The 24,647-nt window shown below is 42.9% G+C and overlaps 1 protein-coding gene across 1 annotated transcript; it reads left to right on the forward strand.

Annotated features, from left to right (window-relative positions):
- Positions 1–490: 490 nt before the first annotated feature.
- LOC124035191 (angiopoietin-related protein 2-like) lies at positions 491–24,044 on the forward strand. The gene is made up of 5 exons (XM_046348619.1): positions 491–1,009; positions 14,772–15,718; positions 21,561–21,754; positions 22,979–23,249; positions 23,431–24,044. Exons 2-5 carry the CDS (start codon positions 14,809–14,811, stop codon positions 23,628–23,630), a joined length of 1,575 nt encoding a protein of 524 aa, XP_046204575.1. The 5' UTR covers positions 491–1,009; positions 14,772–14,808; the 3' UTR covers positions 23,631–24,044.
- Positions 24,045–24,647: the final 603 nt, after the last annotated feature.

Below are 24,647 nucleotides of genomic sequence, written 5' to 3' on the forward strand. Positions count from 1 at the left end.
CCTCTACAGAGCAGCCTGCTTTACAACAGAGAAAGCTTGCTCCTTAGCTCTGGTCTTGGATCCACTTTCTCTTGTCCAATCAAAAGCTCAACCACTATTATCTCAAACCAATGCTTGGGTGCTTTTCTTCATATCTCTATAACCAGCTTCCTTCCTCCTACAGCGCTGGCTCACATACATGCCCAATTAGGCTCTGATTGCTGTGACATCACCACTCCTTGCTGTTAAAACCAACAGCCAATAGTGGTGGTGGACTGAGAGGGTGAGAGCGGGCTGGGAAACTGTGTGTCTGTGTGTGTGTGCGCGTGTGTGTGTGCATGTGTGAATGAGAGAGGGGTATGTGGTGTATGTGTAGTCAGAGCTTGTATCTCATGCTTGTGGATGTCTTTGTGCCAAGGGGAGGAGACAGGGGAGGGATTGTGCTCAATTTGTCAGCTTACTGAAACGTTGTGCCAGAGCATTTTTCATCATGTAAATGCACTGAGAGAGAGAGGGAGAGAAAGGAGAGGGGAGGTAAGGAGGGCAGGAGAAAAAGACTACGTCTGAGAGCTGTGAGGCAGAAGTGATGGACTCAGCACTCAGAAAGTGACATTCTTCTCCTACCGGGCTACAGAGAGCACAGTGACCTCTCACTGTCTCCTGCTTTCTCACTGCCTGTGAGGAATCTACACATTATATCTAAAAACAAATGTGGATTTAATGTATTTAGTCTTTTCAAGTGGATTTTTTCATCTTTGCTCAATGCCTTCAGTACAAAGGACATCTTCCCGACAAGTGCAGCTCCTGATTCTATAATGAAGGTGTTTTAATAACAGGCTTCAAACCACAGTCCACTTTTAAGTGACAAGACGGATGCAGGTGACAAAGAACAAGTGATCTAGAGAGAGGACAGCCCCAAACAGCTTTCACACAGACCGGTGATGACTTTCTTCAAGGGGACACTTCAATCAGTGTTGCCAGAACGGCTAGGGAACTGAAGGAATAACAAGCTAGAGTTGACAATTATCTGGTAAGGATTCAAATCAAATCATATCAAATCAAATCAAATCACATTTTATTTGTCACATACACATGGTTAGCAGATGTTAATGCGAGTGTAGCGAAATGCTTGTGCTTCTAGTTCCGACATTCAGTGGCATTTCACTTTCACTGCATTTTTTTTCTGTATTGAATGTCTATATGCAATAATCTAGCATGGCTTGCTCATACTTACATTTACATTTACATTTAAGTAATTTAGCAGACGCTCTTATCCAGAGCGACTTACAAATTGGTGCATTCACCTTATGACATCCAGTGGAACAGTCACTTTACAATACTTCTGTAAGTGTTGCTAGTGTTGCTCCTAAGTAGATCCTCAATATGAACTTTTCACTGATTTAATTAGCTCACTTGTCTAATCTGTTGATTATCAGTTGATAATTTAGTAACTTTGTTTGAAATTGACCACTGAGCTGCACAGTGTCAGACAAGCTTTGGCCACTCTGTGTTGAGTTAGCCAGAGATTCCTGCTGACCAGTTTGAAGCTTAGAACCTGGGTGCTATCTATATGAAGCTACAAGGAGGTCTGTTGTCCGGGGTTAATTCCCCTGTCTGGGATTAACGAAGCAGCTGGATCTGATATAGACTCAGAAGATAGGGGTCAACACAAATGAGAGAGACTAAAGTCATGGGCTTTCCAGGGCAAGGGCTTGTAAACTACTGATAAACACTCAGCTTGTCATCACAGAGGATTCCAAAGGTGTGCTCGAACAACAAAGATAGGCTGCTAGTGAATAGTGCCAATAGCAGGAGCCTGGGCTTTTTAATAGGAACATCTATGGGGCAGTCATGATTGTAAGCAGAGCCACAAAAAACTATGCCCTCATTTTCTGATATGGTTCACACCAGCAGAAGTTGTTTGTTTGAGGATGTTTGATTATTCATAAAAAATCAAATGTTTCATATCACAAAATTTCAAATTACAACCCAAGAAGCTTGCACAGTTTCATTTTAGTCTAAATGAGTTTGCTGTCATTTGTACATTAATGGATATAGATAGATATATTTTATTAAAATGATCCATAGAGTACTGGGTACAGCCTTCCCCTGCGTCAGGATGTTCCCCCATGCTGAAGTGGACAGGGAAGAAGAGAGCTGTTCTGTTGAATCTCTGCTTTGTCTCTGCTGCCAGGGCTGTGCTTGGATAAGAGGGCTTTGAGGGTGCATTTAGAAATGTTTTGAAACGGTTCCTGAAACCCCCTGCCTGACACCATCAGAGGAAATGTGACAGCCAAAACCACACCACACAACAACAAACAAGCCAGAAAGAGTCAAATAAAGCAAACCTACTAAATGTGGTAAATTACCATCAGAACTATTCTGTGCCATGGAAAGCCAAAACAATGGCGGCAGATTCAGACTCAACACAATCAGACCGAGCAGATAGTTTAGGCTGAGTCTGGGGCTGAGTTGAATTATGTCTACAGTGTTATGTGATGGGCTAACCAGGATTACATGCTTGAGGAAATAATGTGGTCACCATAGATAAAGTAATAACCCAGATTACCATGTACAAAGTTAACTTGATTCTGATCCAAACCATATTGCATGTCATACAACCAGCACTGTTATGGCTCACTATAATTGTTCCGAATTTGAGCATGTACGGGTGCCTCATTTTGCACAGTGCTCCAGTGCCGTAGTGTTGGAGGTGTTGAATTTATATATTGTGACTAGTAATAAACTGGTAAGATTGAAGTGCACTTGTATTAGTGGGGGTGGTAGTTGAGATAACAGAGCTTCTGATGTTTGTATGACTTGCTGCGGTGTTGTAGGGCAGGAGGCAGAGCTGACGTATAGGTACAGCAGAGTTGGGGCGGAGAGGAGGGGTCTCTTTCTCTTTCTTTCTCCGCAGATAACAGTGTGTCTGTCTGTAGTGTCTGTGGCAGCTCACTCTAAGGAGGTGGCTAAGAATGTGAGGAATGCCACACTCACTCTGAAATGAGAGGGGCTGGGGCGAGGGACATCAGCCGGGCTTGCCGGGCCGCTCTGCTCACCTACTAATTACTATGTGCTGAGCACGAACAAAAACACTGGAGCATGCTGCTGCTCACAGCCACACTGAACCACACAAAGCACTACCTGTCACACTATTAGATAAAGTCACTACCGACCTGTGAATTTGACAGACATGCTAATGAGCAAGACAGCCCTACTTAGGAACACTGTTCACCTCAAGGGCACTATCATCCATAAAGCTACTGTAGTTATTTGTCTACAGTATCACTGTCCTCTTAAACACCTATCCACTGAGTGTTGACACAGGTGTTCAGTGTCCTCTGAGGTGTCCTCTGAGGTGTCCTCCGTGGTGTCCTCCGTGGTGTCCTCCATGGTGTCCTCTGTGCCCGACAGTAAATGAAGCTACTCAACACCAGTAAATCATACACATTGGTCGTGGCCATGCAGTCAATGGCTGCTCATTTAAACAGAAATTATGTCACGACAATAATAAGGCCAGTCAGTCTGCTGTCTGTGTATAACTATGAAGGAGGAGAGAGCATGGGGCCTGCTGTCGTTGCCTCAGGTGTTAATAACAGGGTGATATTCTTGGGCAGATGGGAACCTCTCTGGTCCCTGGGAGCCTGAGTCTGGCATGTGGTGTTATTTGAATACACACACTCCCTCACTACAAGCTCAGGCATTTTCCTTCAGCTTTGAGGTGGCTGGGAGACTCCTGGCTAACCACATGGTATTGTGGGGCTCCTCTGCAGTCATGAAGTGGCTGGCGCATAACTTCCCTCAAACAGACAGCTCATGTTTCAGAGAGGGAAGCCACAGCAGTACCACAGTAGTCCCAGGCCATTAACAGAGTGGAGACCGTGACTGTTGTATTAGAACTGATTGGTCATTATCAAGTGTTGTTGTCCTCTGTTTCACCCTGAGGAATTCATTTTATTTTCTGTTTTACATCCCACAAAGAGCTCAGCAGATGTTCTTAATAAGGACTTATAGCCTGTGTTTAGATAATGTAGCTAAATCCAACCTTTACCATCTTCTCTTTGTCAATCAGCATTGGCTGTGATGATGTCATATGGCTTGATAAGTGATTAACTCCATTAAAGAGACCCACATACTGTATCAGAGGAGTGTTTCACAGTAAAACAAAACCTAACCATGGCTTCTTTTGAACTTTTACTGGTAGGCAAAAATAGACTTTTATATTCATGAGAACAACTTATATCGTTGATGTCTGATCAAAACTTCCAAAACAAACTTTTCAGGAAAGTAAAATAAATTGCATATTTTTTCTATTAAGAACATACAATTATGAAACTTCAGAAGCTATTTTGAATAAATGTTCTTGGTCCTAGAGTCATGAAATGTTTAGAGTACATTGAGGAGAGTTACTGCTTTCAATAACTGTAACAAATGAAAAATTGCCAAATCGGACAGCGACGATATAGAGCTTTAAATGTGTTAGAACGTTTACAGCTCAAACAGTTTTAAGTTAGTATATGTGTGTCTCTCCCACTCCATGTCTTTATCGCTTTCATACAGTATCTTCGACACTAATTTTCTTCATACCAGCCAGAGATCTCCAAGGGTCTTAATCTTGGACAGTTGCTCTCCGTCTATTCAACCTAATGGGCTGGCCCCATGCCCAGAATAGCAAGGCAAAAACAAAAGTATTCTCCCCTCTGATTCTGAAGGCTGTCTGGACATCTTGCACGTGGTTCTCCTTTTGGGTCAGACCTCTAGCAGTAACTACTGAGCAGGTAATGTAGTTACTCTAATACTAAATAGAGTCAACAGAATCAGGCCAGCAGCCATGCGCCTGCCCTGCACCAAGCCTCCCACTCTAGAGGTATGAGATCAGAAAGGCTTGTTCTGACTCTGGGGAGGTGTTGCACAGGGCTCCTCTGTAATCCAATCTGCAGCAGCTTTCAATTAAGGAACCCAAGGGGTGCAGGCCCTTGTTACCCTTAAACTGCGGTCACATTCTCCTTTGCACTCAGTGTCATCCCCCTCCTCTTCCAAAAGCACCACAGCCCCTTCAACTGCTGCTCGGCTATTTTTCTAATAAAAAGGCCCTTTGAAATCTGGAACAAACAGTCAAAGTGTCTCTTTTTCATGAACTCCTGTGATAATCTAAGCGTTGCATCTTAAAAGTTAGTTGTTGTGCACTAATCACACTACTTAAATGCAACCTCTGTCCAGAGATAAACTGTAACTGTAAGATTGTTATTAGACAACATTCCCTCTACACTGTTAAACAGAGCAATGTAATGGTCCAGAGTAGACTTAGCTAAGAGTTCAACATTCTTTCCAGGTTAAGTTTAGATTGAAATTCCAATATTCTAAATACATATAGGAAATAATATACAGTATAGACAATGATGTGTGCTTAATCTTGTGATTGAGCCGCATGACCTGTCTCTTGGTAAACGGTTCAGGCCTGATGCAATCTGATCAATATCTTAAAACAGGCGCAGGAATAGCATCAGCTGCTCTGTGTGTCAAACTTTCCATACGCAGTGTGAAACCGCTCCTCTTAACAGTGGCAGTCACCCAAGAGAGCCAGAGTCAGGACAGCTAGCTAAACACACTCACCTGACATCAAGTGAGATAATGGCGCCGAAGGGGATGGCTGCCGTTCTACGGGCTCCTAACCAACTGTGCTATTTTGTGTTTTTTTCTGCATTGTTTGTAACTTATTTTGTACATAATGTTGCTGCTAATGTCTCTTATGGCCAAAAAGAGCTTCTGGACATCAGAACAGCGATTACTCACCTCGAACTGGATGTAGATTGTTTCTTAATATAGTCAGATGCGAAGGATGTACTGCTTCTCAAAGACCAGTCCCAAATCCCTGTTATTCTCGTGAAGAAAAGACGGAAATACAGGGGGCTGGAGATCGGGTTGCTTTGTGAGAATTCGTTGGCGAGAGGGTAACCCGCCTCTAACATCTGTTCTATTGGCCAATGTGCAATCACTGGAAAATAAACTGGATGAAATCCGCTCGACACTATCCTACCAATGGGACATTTTGCATAGTCAACTTACACACAGCCCTGACACACACACTTATCCCAAAACACATGCCACCAGGGTTCTTTTCATAGTCCCCAAATCCAGAACAAATTCAAGAAAACATACAGTATTATATAGAGCCCTGATTGCATGGAACTTCCTTCCATCTCATATTTCTCAAATAAACAGCAAACCTGGTTTCAAAAAACAGATAAAGCAACACCTCGCGGCACAACGCCTCTCCCCTATTTGACCTAGATAGTTTGTGTGTATGCATTGATATGTAGGCTATGTGTGCCTTTAAAAAAATGTATGTACAGTGCCTTGCGAAAGTATTCGGCCCCCTTGAACTTTGCGACCTTTTGCCACATTTCAGGCTTCAAACATAAAGATATAAAACTGTATTCTTTTGTGAAGAATCAACAACAAGTGGGACACAATCATGAAGTGGAACGACATTTATTGGATATTTAAAACTTTTTTAACAAATCAAAAACTGAAAAATTGGGCGTGCAAAATTATTCAGCCCCCTTAAGTTAATACTTTGTAGCGCCACCTTTTGATGCGATTACAGCTGTAAGTCGCTTGGGGTATGTCTCTATCAGTTTTGCACATCGAGAGACTGAAATTTTTTCCCATTCCTCCTTGCAAAACAGCTCGAGCTCAGTGAGGTTGGATGGAGAGCATTTGTGAACAGCAGTTTTCAGTTCTTTCCACAGATTCTCGATTAGATTCAGGTCTGGACTTTGACTTGGCCATTCTAACACCTGGATATGTTTATTTTTGAACCATTCCATTGTAGATTTTGCTTTATGTTTTGATTTTGTCTTGTTGGAAGACAAATCTCCGTCCCAGTCTCAGGTCTTTTGCAGACTCCATCAGGTTTTCTTCCAGAATGGTCCTGTATTTGGCTCCATCCATCTTCCCTGTCCCTGCTGAAGAAAAGCATGCCCAAACCATGATGCAGCCACCACCATGTTTGACAGTGGGGATGGTGTGTTCAGGGTGTTGCTTTTACGCCAAACATAACGTTTTGCATTGTTGCCAAAAAGTTCAATTTTGGTTTCATCTGACCAGAGCACCTTCTTCCACGTTTGGTGTGTCTCACAGGTGGCTTGTGGCAAACTTTAAACGACACTTTTTATGGATATCTTTAAGAAATGGCTTTCTTCTTGCCACTCTTCCATAAAGGCCAGATTTGTGCAATATACGACTGATTGTTGTCCTATGGACAGAGTCTCCCACCTCAGCTGTAGATCTCTGCAGTTCAGCCAGAGTGATCATGGGCCTCTTGGCTGCATCTCTGATCAGTCTTCTCCTTGTATGAGCTGAAAGTTTAGAGGGACGGCCAGGTCTTGGTAGATTTGCAGTGGTCTGATACTCCTTCCATTTCAATATTATCGCTTGCACAGTGCTCCTTGGGATGTTTAAAGCTTGGGAAATCTTTTTGTATCCAAATCCGGCTTTAAACTTCTTCACAACAGTATCTCGGACCTGCCTGGTTTGTTCCTTGTTCTTCATGATGCTCTCTGCGCTTTTAACGGACCTCTGAGATTATCACAGTGCAGGTGCATTTATACGGAGACTTGATTACACACAGGTGGATTGTATTTATCATCATTAGTCATTTAGGTCAACATTGGATCATTCAGAGATCCTCACTGAACTTCTGGAGAGAGTTTGCTGCACTGAAAGTAAAGGGGCTGAATAATTTTGCACGCCCAATTTTTCAGTTTTTGATTTGTTAAAAAAGTTTGAAATATCCAAGTTCTTGTTCTGTATTATGTTATTCTGTATTATGTTTCATGTTTTGTGTGGACCCCAGGAAGAGTAGCTGCTACTTTTGCAACAGCTAATGGGGATCCTAATAAAATACCTAAATTTAAAAACTGTAATATCTTATGTTTCATCGAGTTGTGGCCGAAACATGGACGACATGGATAATATTCAGTTAGCAGGGTTATCCGTGCATCGGCAGGACAGAACAGCTACTTCTGGTAGGACGAAGGGTGGGGGTGTGTATCTATTTGACAATAACAGCTGGTGCGAGAGGTTTAATATTAAGGAGGTCTCGAGGTATTGCTCGCCTGAGGTAGAGTACCTCATGATAAACTGTAGACCATAGTATCTACCAAGAGAGTTTTCATCTATATTTTTCATAGCCATCTATTTACGACCACAAACTGATGCTGGCACTAAGACCGCACTCAATGAGCTGCATGAGGCCATAAGAAAACATAACAATGCTCATCCAGAAGCGGTGCTCCTAGTGGCCGGAGACTTTAATGCAGGCAAACTTAAATCAGTTTTACCTAATTTCTACCAGCATGTCACATGTGCAACCAGAGAAAAATCAACTCTAGACCACCTTTACTCCACACACAGAGACACATATAAAACTCTCCCTAACCCTCCAATTTGGCAAATCTGACCATAATTATATCCTCCCGATTCCTGCTTACAAGCAAATATTAAAGCACGAAGTATCACTGACTCGCTCAATACGGAAGTGGTCAGATGAAGCGGATGCTACGCTACAGGATTGTTTTGCTAGCACAGACCGGAATATGTTTAATAAGTGCATCGACGACGTAGTCCCCACAGTGACCGTACGTACAGTACATATTCCATCGAGGAGCCAGGGATTACAAGCAATATCCGCATCGAGTTAAAGGCTAGAGCTGCCGCTTTCAAGAAGTGGGACACTAATCCGGATGATTATAAGAAATTCCGCTATGCCCTCAGACAAACCATCAAACAGGCAAAGTATCAAAACAGAACTAAGATTGAATCCTACTACACCAGCTCTGATGCTCATCGGCTGTGGCAGGGTTTGCAAACTGACTACAAAGGGAAATCCAGCCGTGAGCTGCCTAGTGACGCAAGCCTACCAGATGAGCTAAATGCCTTTTATGCTCGTTTCGAGGCTAGCAACACTGAGGCATACATGAGAGCACCAGATGTTCCGGACGATTGTGTGATCACCTCTCCGTAGTCGATGTGAGCAAGACATTTAAACAGGTCAACATTCATAAGGCCACGAGCCAGAAGCTCAACACTAAGCTAAGGACCCTGGGACTAACCACCTCCCTCTGCAACTGGATCCTGGTCTTCCTGACTTCCCGCCCCAGGTGGTAAGGGTAGGCAACAACATATGCCACGCTGATCCTCAACATGGGGGCCCCTCAGGGATGCTTGCTCAGTCCCCTCATGTACTCCCTGTTCCGCCACAACTGAGTGGGTAAGCACGACTTCAACACCATCACTAAGTTTGCTGACAACACAACAGTGGTAGGTCAGATCACCAACAACGATGAGACTGCCTATAGTGAGGAGGTCAGAGACCTGGCAGTGTGGTGCCAGGACAACAACCTCTCCCTCAACGTGAGCAAGACAAAGGAGATGATCATGGACTACAGGAAATGAAGGGCCGAACATGCCCCCAGTGACGGGCTGTAGTGGAGCAGGTCAAGAGTTTCAAGTTCCTTGGTGTCCACATCACCGACAAACTATCATGGTTCTTGGTGTCCACATCACCGACAAACTATCATGGTTCTTGGTGTCCACATCACCAACAAACTATCATGGTCCAAACACAACAAGAGAGTCGTGAAGAGGGCACAACAACTCCTTTTCCCCCTCAGGAGACTGAAAAGATTTGGCATGGGACCCCAGATCCTCAAAACGTTATACAGCTGCACCATCGAGAGCATCACCACCTGGTATGGCAACTGCTCGGCATCCGAACGTAAGGTACTACAAAGGGTAGTGCGTATGGCCCTGTACATCCCTGGGGCCAAGCTTCCTGCCATTCAGGACCTATTTACTAGGCGTGTCAGAGGAAGGCCCAAAAGATTGTCACAGTCTCCAGTCACCCAAGTCATAGACTGTTCTCTCTGCTACCACACGGTGGTGGTAAGTCTAGGTCCAAAAGGCTCCTTAACAGCTTCTACCCCCAAGCCATAAGACTGATGAACAATTAATTACATGGCCACCCAGACTATGTACATTGACCCCCCACTGCTGCTACTCACTGTTTATTATCTATGCATAGTCACTTTACCCCTACCTACTAGGGCTGGGCGATATGGCCAAAATGTCATATCCTGATAACGATACATATCACGAGATATAGCACATTTTCTGTAAATTCAATGAATAAATAGTTTATGTAAAATGACCACATGGAAAGGCCTATTTCTTATTACATTTTGAATTATACTCAACAAATAAAAAGGTACTTACTCATATTTGATTATTTATTTTATTTAGAACTTGTGCAAATGTTCAATTAAGCATGTAACAAAATATAAAATATGAATGTATAAAATCTAAAAAGGTAAATAGAAAACATGTAACGGTCGTCGTAGGTGGAAGAAGAGGAGGACCAATGCGCAGCGTGGTAAGTGTCCATGTTAGATTTATTCGATAACTGAACACTGAACAAAAACAACAAAACGACAAAAAGAACAGTCCTGAACGGTGAAGCAAAACACAGAACAGAAAATAATCACCCACAACTCAAAGGTGAAACCAGGCTACCTAAGTATGGTTCTCAATCAGGGACAACGATTGACAGCTGCCTCTGATTGAGAACCATACCAGGCCAAACACAGAAATCCCAAATTATAGAAAAATGAACATAGACTGCCCACCCCAACTCACGCCCTGACCATACTAAAACAAAGACAAAACAAAGGAACTAAGGGCAGAACTTGACAAAACACTTCAAGTATAGCTGCAACAAAATAAATATAGGCCTGTTTTGCATGTTATTTTGGCATTAGTACATGTCACATATCAATTTGCATTTAGTACCTTGGGTCGAGTGTTAGCACCAACTCACGAAACCCCCGTTTCTCAACAGTGTATATTGGGGCCATGTCTTTGCAGATGTAAGTTGTAACGGCAGCTGTTATCTCCTCCTAAAAGCCTCTTGCAACGTCTGAGTCGGGGGTTTGTTTTGAGCACTCGACTGTACTTTTTGGGTCTCATCTGTAGACTCTCCCGGTAATGTTTTACATGATTCTTGCGTAGGTGGTAAAAGAGGTTCGTGGTGTTTGAGCCTGTTGTCAGAACCGGCCTGCGGCGTATTTTGCAGAGGACGGTTTTCTGGTCCGTGTCAGACTTTTCATACCCAAACCACGTCCATGCAACCAAAGTTGTCCCTCTTTTAGGTATGAGCTCAGTGTCATGTTCACTCTCTTCCATGTTTGTTTGTGTTGCACATGTGGAAGAAAGCGAAGCTTCGTCCAATTGACAAAAAATATTGCCGTAAAGAGTGTGATTTGCGACACAACAAAATAAACGATAGAGCATAATATGAAACAATAGATGTTTTTCTATTGTCATATTGCCCAGCCCTACAACCTACAGTTGAAGTCCGAAGTTTACATACACCTTAGCCAAATACATTTAAACTCAGTTTTCACAATTCTTGACATTCTGGTAAAAATTCGCTGTCTTAGGTCACTTAGGATCACCACATTATTTATTCACCACTTTAACAATAGTCGAGAGAATTATTTATTTCAGCTTTTATTTCTTTCATCACATTCCCAGTGGGTCATAGATTTACATACACGCAATTAGTATTTAGTAGCTTTGCCTTTAAATTGTTTAACTTGGGTCAAATGTTTCGGGTAGCCTCCCACAAGCACAATAAGTTGGGTGAATTTTGGCCCATTCCTCCTGACAGGGCTGATGTAAGTGAGTCAGGTTTCTAGGCCTCCTTGCTCGCGCACGCTGTTTCAGTTCTGCCCACAAATGTTCTATAGGATTGAGGTCAGAACTTTGTGATGGCCACTCCAATACCTTGTCTTTGTTGTCCTTAAGCCATTTTGCCACAACTTTGGAAGTGTACGTGGGGTCGTTGTCCATTTGGAAGACCCATTTGCGAGCAAGCTTCCTGACTGATGTCTTGAGATGTTGCTTCAATATAACCACATATTTTTTCTCTCTCATGACGCCATCTATTTTGTGAAGTGCACCAGTCCCTCCGGCAGCAAAGCACCCCCACAACATGATGCTGCCACTCCCATGCTTCACATTTGGGATGGTGTTCTTTGGCTTGCAAGCTTCCCACTTTTTCCTCTGAACATAACGATGGTCATTATGGCCAAACAGTTCTATTTTTGTTTCATCAGAGCAGAGGACATTTCTCCAAAAAGTACGATCTTTGTCCCCATGTGCAGTTGCAAACCATAGTCTGGCTTTTTTATGATGATTTTGGAGCAGTGGCATCTTCCTTGCTGAGCGGTGTTTATACTTGCATACTATTGTTTGTACAGATGAATGTGGTACCTTCAGGCGTTTGGAACCAGACTTGTGGAGGTCCACCATTACATTCTGAGGTCTTGGCTGTTTTCCTTTGATTTTCCCATGATGTCAAGAAAATAGGCACTGAGTTTGAAGGTAGACCTTTAAATACATCCACAGGTACACCTCCAATTGACTCAGATGATGTCAATTAGCCTATCAGAAGCTTCTAAAGCCATGACATAATTTTCCGGAACTTCTGACCCACTGAAATTGTGATACAGTGAATTATAAGTGAAATAATCTGTCTGTAAACAATTGTTGGAAAAATTATTTGTGTCTTGCACAAAGTAGATGTCCTAACCGACTCGTCAAAACTATAGTTTGTTATCAAGATATTTGTGGAATGGTTGAAAATTAGTTTTAATGACTCCAACCTAAGTGTATGTAAACATCCGACTTGAATTGTACATGTACAAATTACTTTGACTAACCTGTACGCCCTCACATTGACTCGGTACTGGTACCCCCTGTATATAGCCTCGGTATTGTTATTTTTTGTGTTACTTTTTATATTTTTTTACTTGAGTTTATTTAGTAAATATTTTCTTAACTCTAATTCTTGAACTGCATTATTGGTTAAGGGCTTGTAAGTAAGCATTTCATGGTAACCTGTTGTATTCGGCGCATGTGACAAATAAAGTTTGATTTGATTAAAACAGACTTAGCAACTAGAGAGATCAGTACTTTACTAGCTAAAATAAATAACATAGCATGGGTCAAAAGGGTTAGACTATTAAAACTCCAACAGCTTCCATTTAACACACCTGCATCTCACCCACTGAAGTACAGTTCACAACTCCAAGCAGATTACTTTACTGATAAGTAGAGGTGACTAAATACTTTCAATTCACACTGACAAAAAGTCACATTTTATGGTGTCTGGCTGTGTTTTTCATACTCAAACATACATTTTAAGATTCTGCTTTTCCTTTTGTAACACAGTTACCAGTGGTGTAAAGTACTTAAGTAAGAATACTTTAAAGTACTACTTTTGGGGTATCTGTACTTGACTATTTATATTTTTGACAACTTTTCCTTTTACATAACTACATTCCTATAGAAAATTATGTACTTTTTACTCCATTTTCCCTGAAATCAAAAAGTACTCGTTACATTTTGAATCTTAGCAGGACAGAAAATGGTCCAATTCGCACACATCCCTGGTCATCCCTACTGCTTCTGATCTGGTGGACTCACTAAACACAAATACTTTGTTTGTAAATTATGTCAGAGCGTTGGAGTGTGACCCTGGCTATCCGTAAATTCAAAATATTAAATAATAATTGTGCTGTCTGGTTTGCTTAATATAAGGAATTTTTAATTATTCATACTTTTACTTTTGATACTTATGTATATTTTAGCAACTACATTTACTTTTGAAACTTACAGTAAGTATATTTAAAATCAAATATTTGTAGACTTTTACTCAAGTATTATTTTACTGGGTGACTTTCACTTTTAATTGAGTCATTTTCTATTAAGGTATCTTTCCTTTTACCACCACTGATAGTTACATACAGTATACCTTATATAATACAAAGTCACAGCATCCTTATTGGGAAAGGCCTCCTTTTATGGTGGCCTATATTTCTTTAGCCCTAACAACCCCCAGTCTGCCCTGGATTCTGGGCTGGAATCTGGAATGAATAGAAGGTCCCAGGACAGAGCGTGTCTCCTCGCTGAGCTCTGTCTGCCTGGCCCCCTCGTGAAATGTAGACTAGGAAGAAGCCATCCTAAGGGACAGGCTGCCTCTGGTACCAATCAGTGGACTTCTGAAGCCTCCCATTGATGTCCTGTCCATGTAAGAGTAGACTCCAGCCCTATGGGTCTCCAAAAGGGGCCTTGGTGGACTGAACAGGCAGGCCAGGAAAAAGGTTTCATTATACCCAATCTAAGACAGCCAAAGCCAGCCATGCTCTCACAAACATAGCCTAAACCATCAGACTGGTGTCTGTTTAGAGACATTATGGCACACCAGCTTGGCCCCTTGGTGAAATTTAACCTGGCTCGCAGTTGAGATTTCCACTGTTTGATAATAGTGGGAGGTTTAATGAAACCCACTCAATGATATCACAAGCATAGAATAGGTGATGCCAGATCTTGTTGGAATCAGCATGTCATTTCTCTCAGCCTGTTCAGACAAGACCCATGGAAAACACACCATTACCAGGGTGACAATACCTGACCAAACAAAACCCTTTCACTGGAGACTTGCTAAACCCAAGATGTGAATATGAGAATTAGTTGAAATAATACAAAGGAAACAGTTTAGGCTTTATAACACATTCATCCATTTATTGAAACAATATACTGTGCAATTAGAGATAATTTGAACAAGATAGTTGACCTGGTTGGTGTGTCACAGTATTTGTGTAATAATTCAGTATTTATACCACAGCAATGACCTCCCTGTCTCTCATATCCCTCTGCCTCCTAAGCCTAAGGTGTGTGTGAGTGAGAGCCCTTCCCAGACTGATGGAGCTCCCTGCAGTGGTGCTGCTGTTCCTGGTGTATGGTCTGGTGTCTGGAGCCCAGCAGCCCCAGGGCCAGGGGAACCGCCAGGAGAGCAACCCCCAGGCCAGGAGCCAGGGCAGAACCTCATCCCAGGAGTTTGAGAGCAGTGAGGATGGTCTGGAGAGAGAGTTCCTGTATTCTGGGCGGAGGAGCAGACGGGCCCTCGCCGACTCCCAGCAGCCTGACGGGTGTTCATACACCTTTATCGTTCCCCAGCAGAAGGTGACAGGGGCCATCTGTGTGAACCGCAAGGAGCCGGAAGCAGTGCTGGAGAACCGCGTCAACAAGCAGGAGCTGGAGCTGCTGAACGGGGAGCTGCAGAAGCAGAAGAGGCAGATCGAGACGCTGCAGCAGCTAGTGGAGGTGGACGGAGGCATTGTCAACGAGGTCAAGCTGCTGAGGAAGGAGAGCAGGAACATGAATTCAAGGGTGACCCAGCTCTACATGCAGCTTCTTCACGAGATCATCAGGAAGAGGGACAACTCCCTGGAGCTGTCCCAGATGGAGAACCGCATCCTCAACCAGACCTCGGAGATGCAACAGCTCACTAACCGCTACAAGGACCTGGAGCACAAGTACCAGCACCTGACCTCTCTGGCCAACAACCAGTCGGTCCTCATCGCCCTGCTGGAGGAGCAGTGTCAGGGTCAGCCGGTCAGCCTCCCTCGCCCAGTCCCTGTACCTCAGCCCAGGCCTCAGCCCCCACCCGCACCATCACCACCCATCAACAAGCCCTACCAACCTCCCACCTACCCACGCCTCACCAACCAGATAAACAACGAGATTCAGAGTGACCAGAAGTCTGTGCTGCCTGTCCTTCCTACCATGCCCAGTGGCACAGGCAGCCCTTCTACCACCAACAAACCCTCTGGTGAGTCGCTCTGTTTCATTGAGCAGCCTGTATGTTTATAGTCACCTATTGAAATGAATATTCCTTGATACAGATCTGGTCTGAAGTTACATTTACAGTGAGCTCGGGTGCAGCGCTTTACCATTCAGTCACTTGAATTGTAAATAAGAATCCAATATATTTCTAAACACTTTTACATTCATCTGGATGCTACAATGATTACGGATAATCCTGAATGAATTGTGAATAATGATGAGTGAGACGCACAAATATTGATATTTGTGCGTCTGTAACTTTCTCACTCATCATTATTCACGATTCATTCAGGATTATCCGTAATCATTGTAGCATCCAGATTAATGTAGAAGTGTTTAGAAATATATTATATTCTTATTTACAATAAAAGTGACTTCAAAATGGCAGTACATTATTTACCATTCATTTCTATTGGGCACAAAATAATCTGAAACACAACCAAAACAAACAGAAAAGGCATCCAACAAATTTGGAGAGTCACAAGCTTGATGTAGTCATTGTGTGCTAGGAAAACGGGGATGAAATACTTAAGGTTTTACTACTTAATACAAGTGAATGACATTTGGCGCTCACTGTATATGAGGATTCAAGCGGAAAAAGAGAGGCTGGCAGGTTCTATGAACCCTCATCAGACTCATGTCAGACAGACTGAAACAGAGGGTTGTGTGTGAGACTAGTTTGGTCTTTCGAAATCATTAATCACCAGACAACAGCAGCTATCTATTCTTTATCCATCCTTCTCACTATTGTCTATGGGAATAATACGCCTCAAACATTCCCTGAGAAAAGGCCTCTAGGGGAAAACAGAGCGGATGTTGTTTAAAAGCCATTGCGATGCATATCATCTAATGGGCTTGATACTACAGTCAGCTGATGATAATCCACAAAGCATCTTAAAACACATATTTTGTATGCTCATGGATGGTTGGACTGGAGCCCTCTGGTATTGAGGCCACTGAAAGTGGAGCTGTCTGAAACCATCATCATTGATTTAGTACATTTAGAAGCTTAAGTTACTGGATGATTACTTGGCAACTTTAGTGAACTGTGTAGTTGACTGAATACAACAGAGATGTGGATGAGACTGAATGTCACGAAGTGTGTGTTGCGAGTTAACTATGGTCTTAAGATGATAATAGAAGTACAATAATCAGAGTGGTCTTCTAACAAAACCTGCCTAATAGCTACAGTATATCGTGTTCTTGTGATTTCTCCTCTTGTTCAAGTCTCATCCCTTTCACAAACCTTGCTGTATTTATTATCCTGCTCATATTTAACTGTTAACAGTGAGGTGTTAGTTTGTATGCCTGTGCCAGTGACTATTGCTGTTGGATGGGAGTGCTGAGCCACAGACAGACATGTGTCTCAGCAGAAACAGACACCAGATGAGGGGGAGTTTAGAGACAAGCTCTGTGTGGTCTCAACTCACCATGGGCTAAAAGCCCACTGCCGAGGGGGCAAAGCCAGCTTACACTGCATTTCATGGTCAATCTAACCCTGACCATGGTAAGAATAGCCTTCCAGTTATGAGAGGAAACCCCACCACAGGCTAGCAGCAGGAATTGGCCAGAGGATGTATAATAATGTATGGGACTCTAGGGAGATCTCTCAATCATCTCAAAGTGATTTGATTAGTATTTTCTTGTTAACAGATACTTCCACTAGATACCATGTCATTTGAATGTAGTAGGTCACATTGGCTTACGCTATACAGTATTTGACCATGGTAAGCTCTTTCCCTCGACACTGTGTCACAGTGTGCTTTCCTGACTGATGTGTAGACACTGTGCTCTGTGCTCTGCTAAATAATTCACAAAATAGCTACCCGGACAATCTGCCTTGACCCTTCTTGTACTAACTATTCTTGACTCTATGCGCACACACTGGACTATACACACTCACACATACTTACACTGACACTTCAACACTCACTCACTCACTCACTCACTCACTCACTCACTCACTCACTCACTCACTCACTCACTCACTCACTCACTCACTCACTCACTCACTCACTCACTCACTCACTCACTCACTCATCACTCACATATAACACGTACACATATTCGCTTCTACACTTCCACACTCATGACATACGCTGCTGCTACTGTTTATTATCTATCCTGTTGCCTAGTCACTTTACCCCTACCTAAATGTACATACACATGGCCATAAGTATGTGGACACCTGTTCGTCGAACATCTCCTTCCAAAATCATGGGCCTTAATATGGAATTTGTCCCCTCTTTGCTGCTATAATGACCTCCACTCTTCTGCTTTCCACTAGATGTTGGAACATTGCTGCAGGGACTTGCTTCCATTCAGCCACAAGCATTAGTGAGGTCAGACACGGATGTTGGGTGATGAGGCCTGGCTCACAGTCGTCATTCCAATTTATCACAAGGCGTACGATGGGGTTAAGGTCAGGGCTCTGTGCAAGCCAGTCAAGTTCTTCCACACCGATCTCAACCAACATTTCTGTATGGACATCGCTTTGTGCACGGGGGAATTGTCATGCTGAAACAGGGAATGGCCTTCCCCAAACTGTTGCCACAAGGTTGAAAGCACAGAGTCATCTAGAATGTCATTGTATGCTGTAGCGTTAACATTTCACTTCACTGGAACTAAGTTGCCTAGCCCAAACCATGAAAAACAGCATTTCCACTGCTCCAGAGTCCAAAAGTGGTGAGATTTACACCACTCCAGCCAATGTTTGGCATTGCGCATGGTGATCTTAGGCTTGTATGCGGCTGCTTGGCCATGGAAACCCATTTCACGAAGCTTCTGACAAACAGTTTTTGCGCTGACGTTGCTGCCAGAGGCAGTTTGGAACTTGGTAATGAGTCTTGCAACTGAGGAGAGACGATTTCTACACTCTAATAACTTCAACACTCCGCGGTTCCATTCTGTGAGCTTGCTTGTGTGGCCTACCACTTCGCGGCTGAGCCCTTGTTGCTCCTAGACGTTTCCACTTCAAAATAAGGTACAAAGGTACAAATCTGTCGTTCTGCCCCTGAACAGGCAGTTCACCCACTGTTCCTAGGCCGTCATTGAAAATAAGAATTTGTTCTTAACTGACTTGCCTAGTTAAATAAAGGTAAAATATATATATATATATAAAACAAAAACAGCACTTACAGTTGACCGGGGCAGCTCTAGCAGGGCAGAAATTTGACGAACTGACTTGTTGGAAAGGTGGCATCCTATGAGGGTGTCACGTTGAAAGTCACTGAGTGCTTCAGTAAAGCCATTCTACTGCCTATGTTTCCTATGGAGATTGCATGGCTGTGTGCTCAATTTCTACACCTGTCAGCAATGGGTTTGGCTGAAATATTATTTTATTTTTATTCTGCATCTTTGGGAAGGCCTTGTAAGTAAGCATTTCACTGTTAATCTACACCTGCTGTTTACGAAGCATGTGCCAATTGAAATATTATTTTATTTGAAGGGAGGCTAGCAATTTCCTGTCAGGGCCAACTGCAACTCACACCCCAAAGTTTATACAAACTCACCACAGTGGCAGGGTTCTGCCACAGTGGCAGGGTTTATCAGTAGTGCAGTCCTCTGGCTTATGTCTGAACAACACAGATCTTTCTAGAGAGGAGGTGGCTGGCTAATGGATTACTTCTCACATGCCATCTTAGCAAAATCTATTTTTATAGAAGTGACTATAGCCGTTTTAGCCTATTAGGTTACAATGTGAACCTTTGTTCATATGTCTCTGTGTGACACCTTGTGATTGACAGTCCTGCTTGGAATTAGCTCCATGTTTTCCTCCTTTATATTTTGATACAGCCAGGCTGTCAGTGTGGTCGCTTTATGAAAGCCTGACATCTCCCTGTCTAGTCTTCCTCTCTCTCCATCACCCCTCTCTCACATACTGCCTTTTCCTCATATTGCTCTCTCCCTACCCTGGCTGGATGCAGACCAGCCACTTCTGCCTCTGTGTGGATACCTCTCTTCCTCCTGTTTCTGTACAAATGTCCATTGTGTTCTAAACAGGGTCATTTGGCGAATCGCATCAGTGTAAACTCTTGAATAGGTTAACACTTTCACATCCAATTAAAAAAGTGGAGTCAGGAGTCCTATAGAAGACTGTTTCCATGTATGCGGACTAGAGATCTTCTGAGGGGGAGAGTAATGGCTAACAGGCAATACGCCAATTCCTGTTTTTACAGATATGAACCAGAACACCAAGACAAACGAATAAACCAAACACAAGCAGAAGTTAACATAAACTTCATTCCTCGTTCAATCATATACTGCAGAGCATTATAAAACACATCCTGCTCAATCTTTGGTTTCAGGGCATCCATCTTGGCATTTGGTTCTGTTAAAAAACGGAGTATACAAAACATTAAGAACACCTGCTCTTTCTATGACAGACTGACCTGGTGAATCCAAGTAAAAGCTATCATTCTTTATTGATGTTCACTTCAATCACTGTAGATGAACGGGAGGAAATAGGGTAAGGAAGGATCCCCCCTACTTACACGGAACATCCTTTACCCAAACACCTTTATTTAATCACCCCCACCCTCACCCTCCAGCCCCTACCAGAAGATATGTGTACTTCTCTGAGTGAGAAATGGCCCTTGCATCTAGCATATAGACAGCTGTATGTCACATTGTGTGGTTGTGAGTGGCATGTAGTGCCATGCTGTGTGTCCTGGTGAGAGGCTTCATTTCAAAGCCACACCACCCACATAAATGCACAAGTATTTTGATGAAGGAGACCACTGTCTCAGCAGAGTTTCCATGGATGATATCTGAGATTAGATTACCAGAGAATGGCCAAACTAGAGCCCACTGCTAAGAGCACATGCTATTTGAAACCCCTATAGTTCAGATGGAATGTCTCCGATCGCATAATAGCGCAACAGCTCTCTGGGTCAGTATAGTACAGGATATGGTTTTACCTCCACCGGGGTAGGTCAAAAACACCCACTGACAATAACAACATGGGAAACATGCATGCTAAATGGGTGAAATCAAGGAGAGGCACCTACAGAGAGTACCGTCTAAAGTTTGTTCCGTTTTGCTCAGAGGTTTACTATGATAGTTGCTGCATCATAAATGGGTTTAGGAAGACGTCAAATATTAGATTTTTTAATACTATATTTCAATGAAAGAGTATTTTCTTAAAGCCCGATGCCCATGATGTCATTCATCACCAAGGGACCGTTAGAGTACCTGCTGATCCATTTGCTACTGTTGCATCATTCAGCAATCAGGTCTCCCTTTAGCCATATGCCAATGTTGCTCTTGGCTGCACTGCCTGCAGCCATTTCGCTTGTGAGAGCAGCAGCCAAAGTCAACGCTGGCCTTAAGCTGAGAGCTTTTCCTACTGAAAGATGGTAGTAGCAGCATTACAGATGTAGTATCTTAATTTGAGCCACATTGCTAGAGCAGGAAAATAATCCTTCAGCAAGTGGAAATGTTAATTATTATGTGGATTATAATTAATGGACATTTTTTGTAGATATTGATACATTTTTCGTAAGTGGAAATCAACTCTGATATTTCAAAGTGGAAATTACAAACTTTAGAAGCCCTTTTAAAGCTCAAATAAGCTTAAAGTTTTTCCATTCCTGCAACAGGGTGATCACATGAAGATCCTGCATCTGTAACAGTAGATCATGCTGTAGTCAATTAGGCTACATAGCCTCTGTCTCTAATACTGTGATAGTCACACAATAATACTGTGGTATTCATTATGAATATATGAAGACTAAAGAAGCGAGTGACTCATATTATAGAAAAATATATCATTTGGCAACCTCCATTGACTCCACCATGGTTTATGTCTCCTGTCCTGTCCCATACAGGGCCATGGAAGGACTGCCTGCAGGCCCTGGAGGATGGCCACACGGCTAGTGGCATGTACCTAGTGAAGCCAGAGAACGCCAACAGACTGATGCAGGTGTGGTGTGACCAGAGACATGACCCTGGTGGCTGGACTGTCATCCAGAGGAGGCTGGACGGATCAGTCAACTTCTTCAGGAACTGGGAGACTTATAAGGTAGCTAAACAGCTCCACACTACGTCAAACTCATTTAGTAAAGAGGGAGGCAGGTTCAGTGTAGACTTGTGTCTGTATGTCGTGGCTGAGTGAAACAGGAGACATGTCTGGTGTGTCTGACGTTATGCAGATCTGTACTAATAATGAAATGTAATTCTTGAGGTTTGAGGAGAATGGTCCCCTGCACTGCCTGCTCTGCTGTGGTACCTACAGGGTTCTGTACCTGTCAGTCACACCACTGGCCTATGACTCATAACACCCGCCAACATGAGTTGGGTCTTTGTGAAATTAGTCCACATAGGACGCATACAGACTTAATGAGGAACGTGTAGACGAGAGGCTGCCATACTGGAAATAAATGCCACAATAAAAAAACAGCCCACTGTAAAATGGAAAAAATTATTTATATTTACGTCATGGCAATGGTTTATGATGAGGAAAAAGACATTGATGAATTCAGGCATTTATACAACTGTACACGGGCATTTATGAGGACAGCATGAAATACTAAGGGATGACTAATGCCAATATTGTTCCTGAGCCAGTAAAAGGATCTAAAGCACTAGAAAAGGGTGAAGCAATTGAAGGGTGAACATCGGAGGGCAGACAATTTGCAAGGGTCTTGTTTAAATCTTTGCCAGAGAACTTTCCAAGACCTTCCAATACACCTTAAAACACATGGGAAGTAAATGTGTACAATAGCCAGATCATCCCAAGAAACAAAGCATCTACAATGTAATGTAAGCCCTATAACATCCTATGACTTAGGCTGGCACAGAGCTGAGGCAGAACAGTCCAGACCAGCACACATCTTGTAACAAGCTCACAGATCTCCCATTCTTCTACACAGGCCATTAATACGTTTTTGATAAATGAAAGATAATGAAGAACTAACCACTGAATACTGGGCTGGCTATGGTGTAGTTGGTTCATGGGTCATTTGATGTTACTTTTTCTGACAATAAACAACACTCTAAGACAGATTCATATGGAGCTTAATTGTCAGGGCGTTCTAGAGGGACTGTTCCTCTCAGTACTTCAAGTACTTCAAGGGCTTTGAGTAGAGTAGAGCCTCTGTAGTTAAATAAAAAATAAAACATATTTTAAAAAAGAGTACAGCCTATGAATTATCCCCCAGAACTCCAGATCAACTGCTTACAGTTGACAGGACTTGTGTAAAGCCCATCATTTTGACTGTGTTGTATGTATCTTTTCCCCTCATAGCAAGGCTTTGGAAACATAGATGGAGAGTATTGGCTGGGCCTGGAGAACATCTACTGGCTGACCAACCAGGGTAACTACAAGCTGCTGGTGACTCTGGAGGACTGGTCTGGTAGGAAGGTGTTTGCAGAGTACGCCAGCTTCAGGCTGGAGCCTGAGGCAGACTTCTACAAACTCAGGGTGGGCCGCTACCATGGCAACGCCGGAGACTCCCTCACCTGGCACAACGGCAAACAGTTTACTACGCTGGACAGAGACCATGATGTGTATACAGGTAATGTCAAGATCATACAGTTGCATACACTCTCACTATAACAACAGAAATGTGAGATAAAAGCTTCAGTGTTCAGTGACAATTTGCCAAATTAACTGACATTGAACCTAGTGCATAGGCCGACAATATATTTTGATTGAGATTCAACAATGATGTCTAACTAATATTTGCGTCAACCCAGGTAACTGTGCCCACTACCAGAAGGGAGGCTGGTGGTACAATGCATGTGCCCATTCTAACCTCAATGGAGTATGGTACAGAGGTGGACACTACCGCAGTCGCTACCAAGATGGAGTCTACTGGGCTGAATTCAGAGGAGGGGCCTACTCCCTGAAGAAAGTATCTATGATGATAAGACCGAACCCAAACACCTTTCATTAAGTATCCATTGCAAAACTATTTCCTTTACACAAACTTAAATTGAAACAGCTCTTGAACTCTGATACAACGGAACCTCACACAACCAGATCAAGAGGACGATGACATAGAAAGTGCAAATATCTAAGCCTTGGAGAAGCAATAAAGGAGAAGCAGGGTGCATCATGTTGCTTCAAAGTCCCTTCGTTAAAAAAAAGAGGGTTTGACCAGATACAATGCGTTTTCACAGTAAACAAATTAGCAATGGCTTCTCAGCACGCTTATAGATAGGGAAAAGCATTCAACATGTATGGCACTTACACAAATGATTGATGACTGGCTGAGAGAAAATGATAATAAAAAGATTGTGGGGGCTGTTTTGCTAGACTTCAGTGCAGCTTCTGACATTATCGATCATAATCTGCTGCTGGATAAACACACTACCGTTCAAAAGTTTGGGGTCACTTAGAAATGTCCTTGTTTTCCATGAAAACATACAAGAAATGAGTTGCAAAATGAATAGGAAATATAGTCAAGACGTGGACAAGGTTATAAATATTGATTTTTAATTGAAATAGTAATTGTGCCAAAGAATCCTCAATTTGCAACAATTACAGCCTTACAGACATTTGGCATTCTAGTTGTCAATTTGTTGAGGTAATCTGAAGAGATTTCACCCCATGCTTCGTGAAGTACCTCCCACAAGTTGGATTGGCTTGATGGGCACTTTTTACATACCATATGGTCAAGCTGCCCCCACAAGAGCACAATAGGGTTGAGATCTGTTGACAGTGCTGGCCACTCCATTATAGACAGAATACCAGCTGACCTCTTCTTCCCTAAATAGTTCTTGCATAGTTTGGAGCTGTGCTTTGGGTCATTGTCCTGTTTTAGGAGGAAATTGGCTCCAATTAAGCGCCGTCCACAGTGTATGGCGTTGCGAAATGGAGTGATAGCCTTCCCTCTTCAAGGTCCCTATTACCCTGTACAAAGCTCCCAATTTATCACCAAAGCACCCCCAGACCATCACATTATCTCCAC

This window comes from Oncorhynchus gorbuscha, linkage group LG05, assembly GCF_021184085.1.
Source record: "Oncorhynchus gorbuscha isolate QuinsamMale2020 ecotype Even-year linkage group LG05, OgorEven_v1.0, whole genome shotgun sequence".
In the NCBI taxonomy this organism is placed as follows: Eukaryota; Metazoa; Chordata; class Actinopteri; order Salmoniformes; family Salmonidae; genus Oncorhynchus; species Oncorhynchus gorbuscha.

Bases quoted from the DNA above. Each gene is read 5' to 3' on its own strand.
- LOC124035191 (XM_046348619.1), top strand. From the start codon at position 14,809: ATGGAGCTCCCTGCAGTGGTGCTGCTGTTCCTGGTGTATGGTCTGGTG. The intron at 15,719-21,560 runs GTGAGTCGCTCT...TGTCCCATACAG, and splicing joins TACCACCAACAAACCCTCTG to GGCCATGGAAGGACTGCCTG. The intron at 23,250-23,430 runs GTAATGTCAAGA...GCGTCAACCCAG, and splicing joins AGACCATGATGTGTATACAG to GTAACTGTGCCCACTACCAG.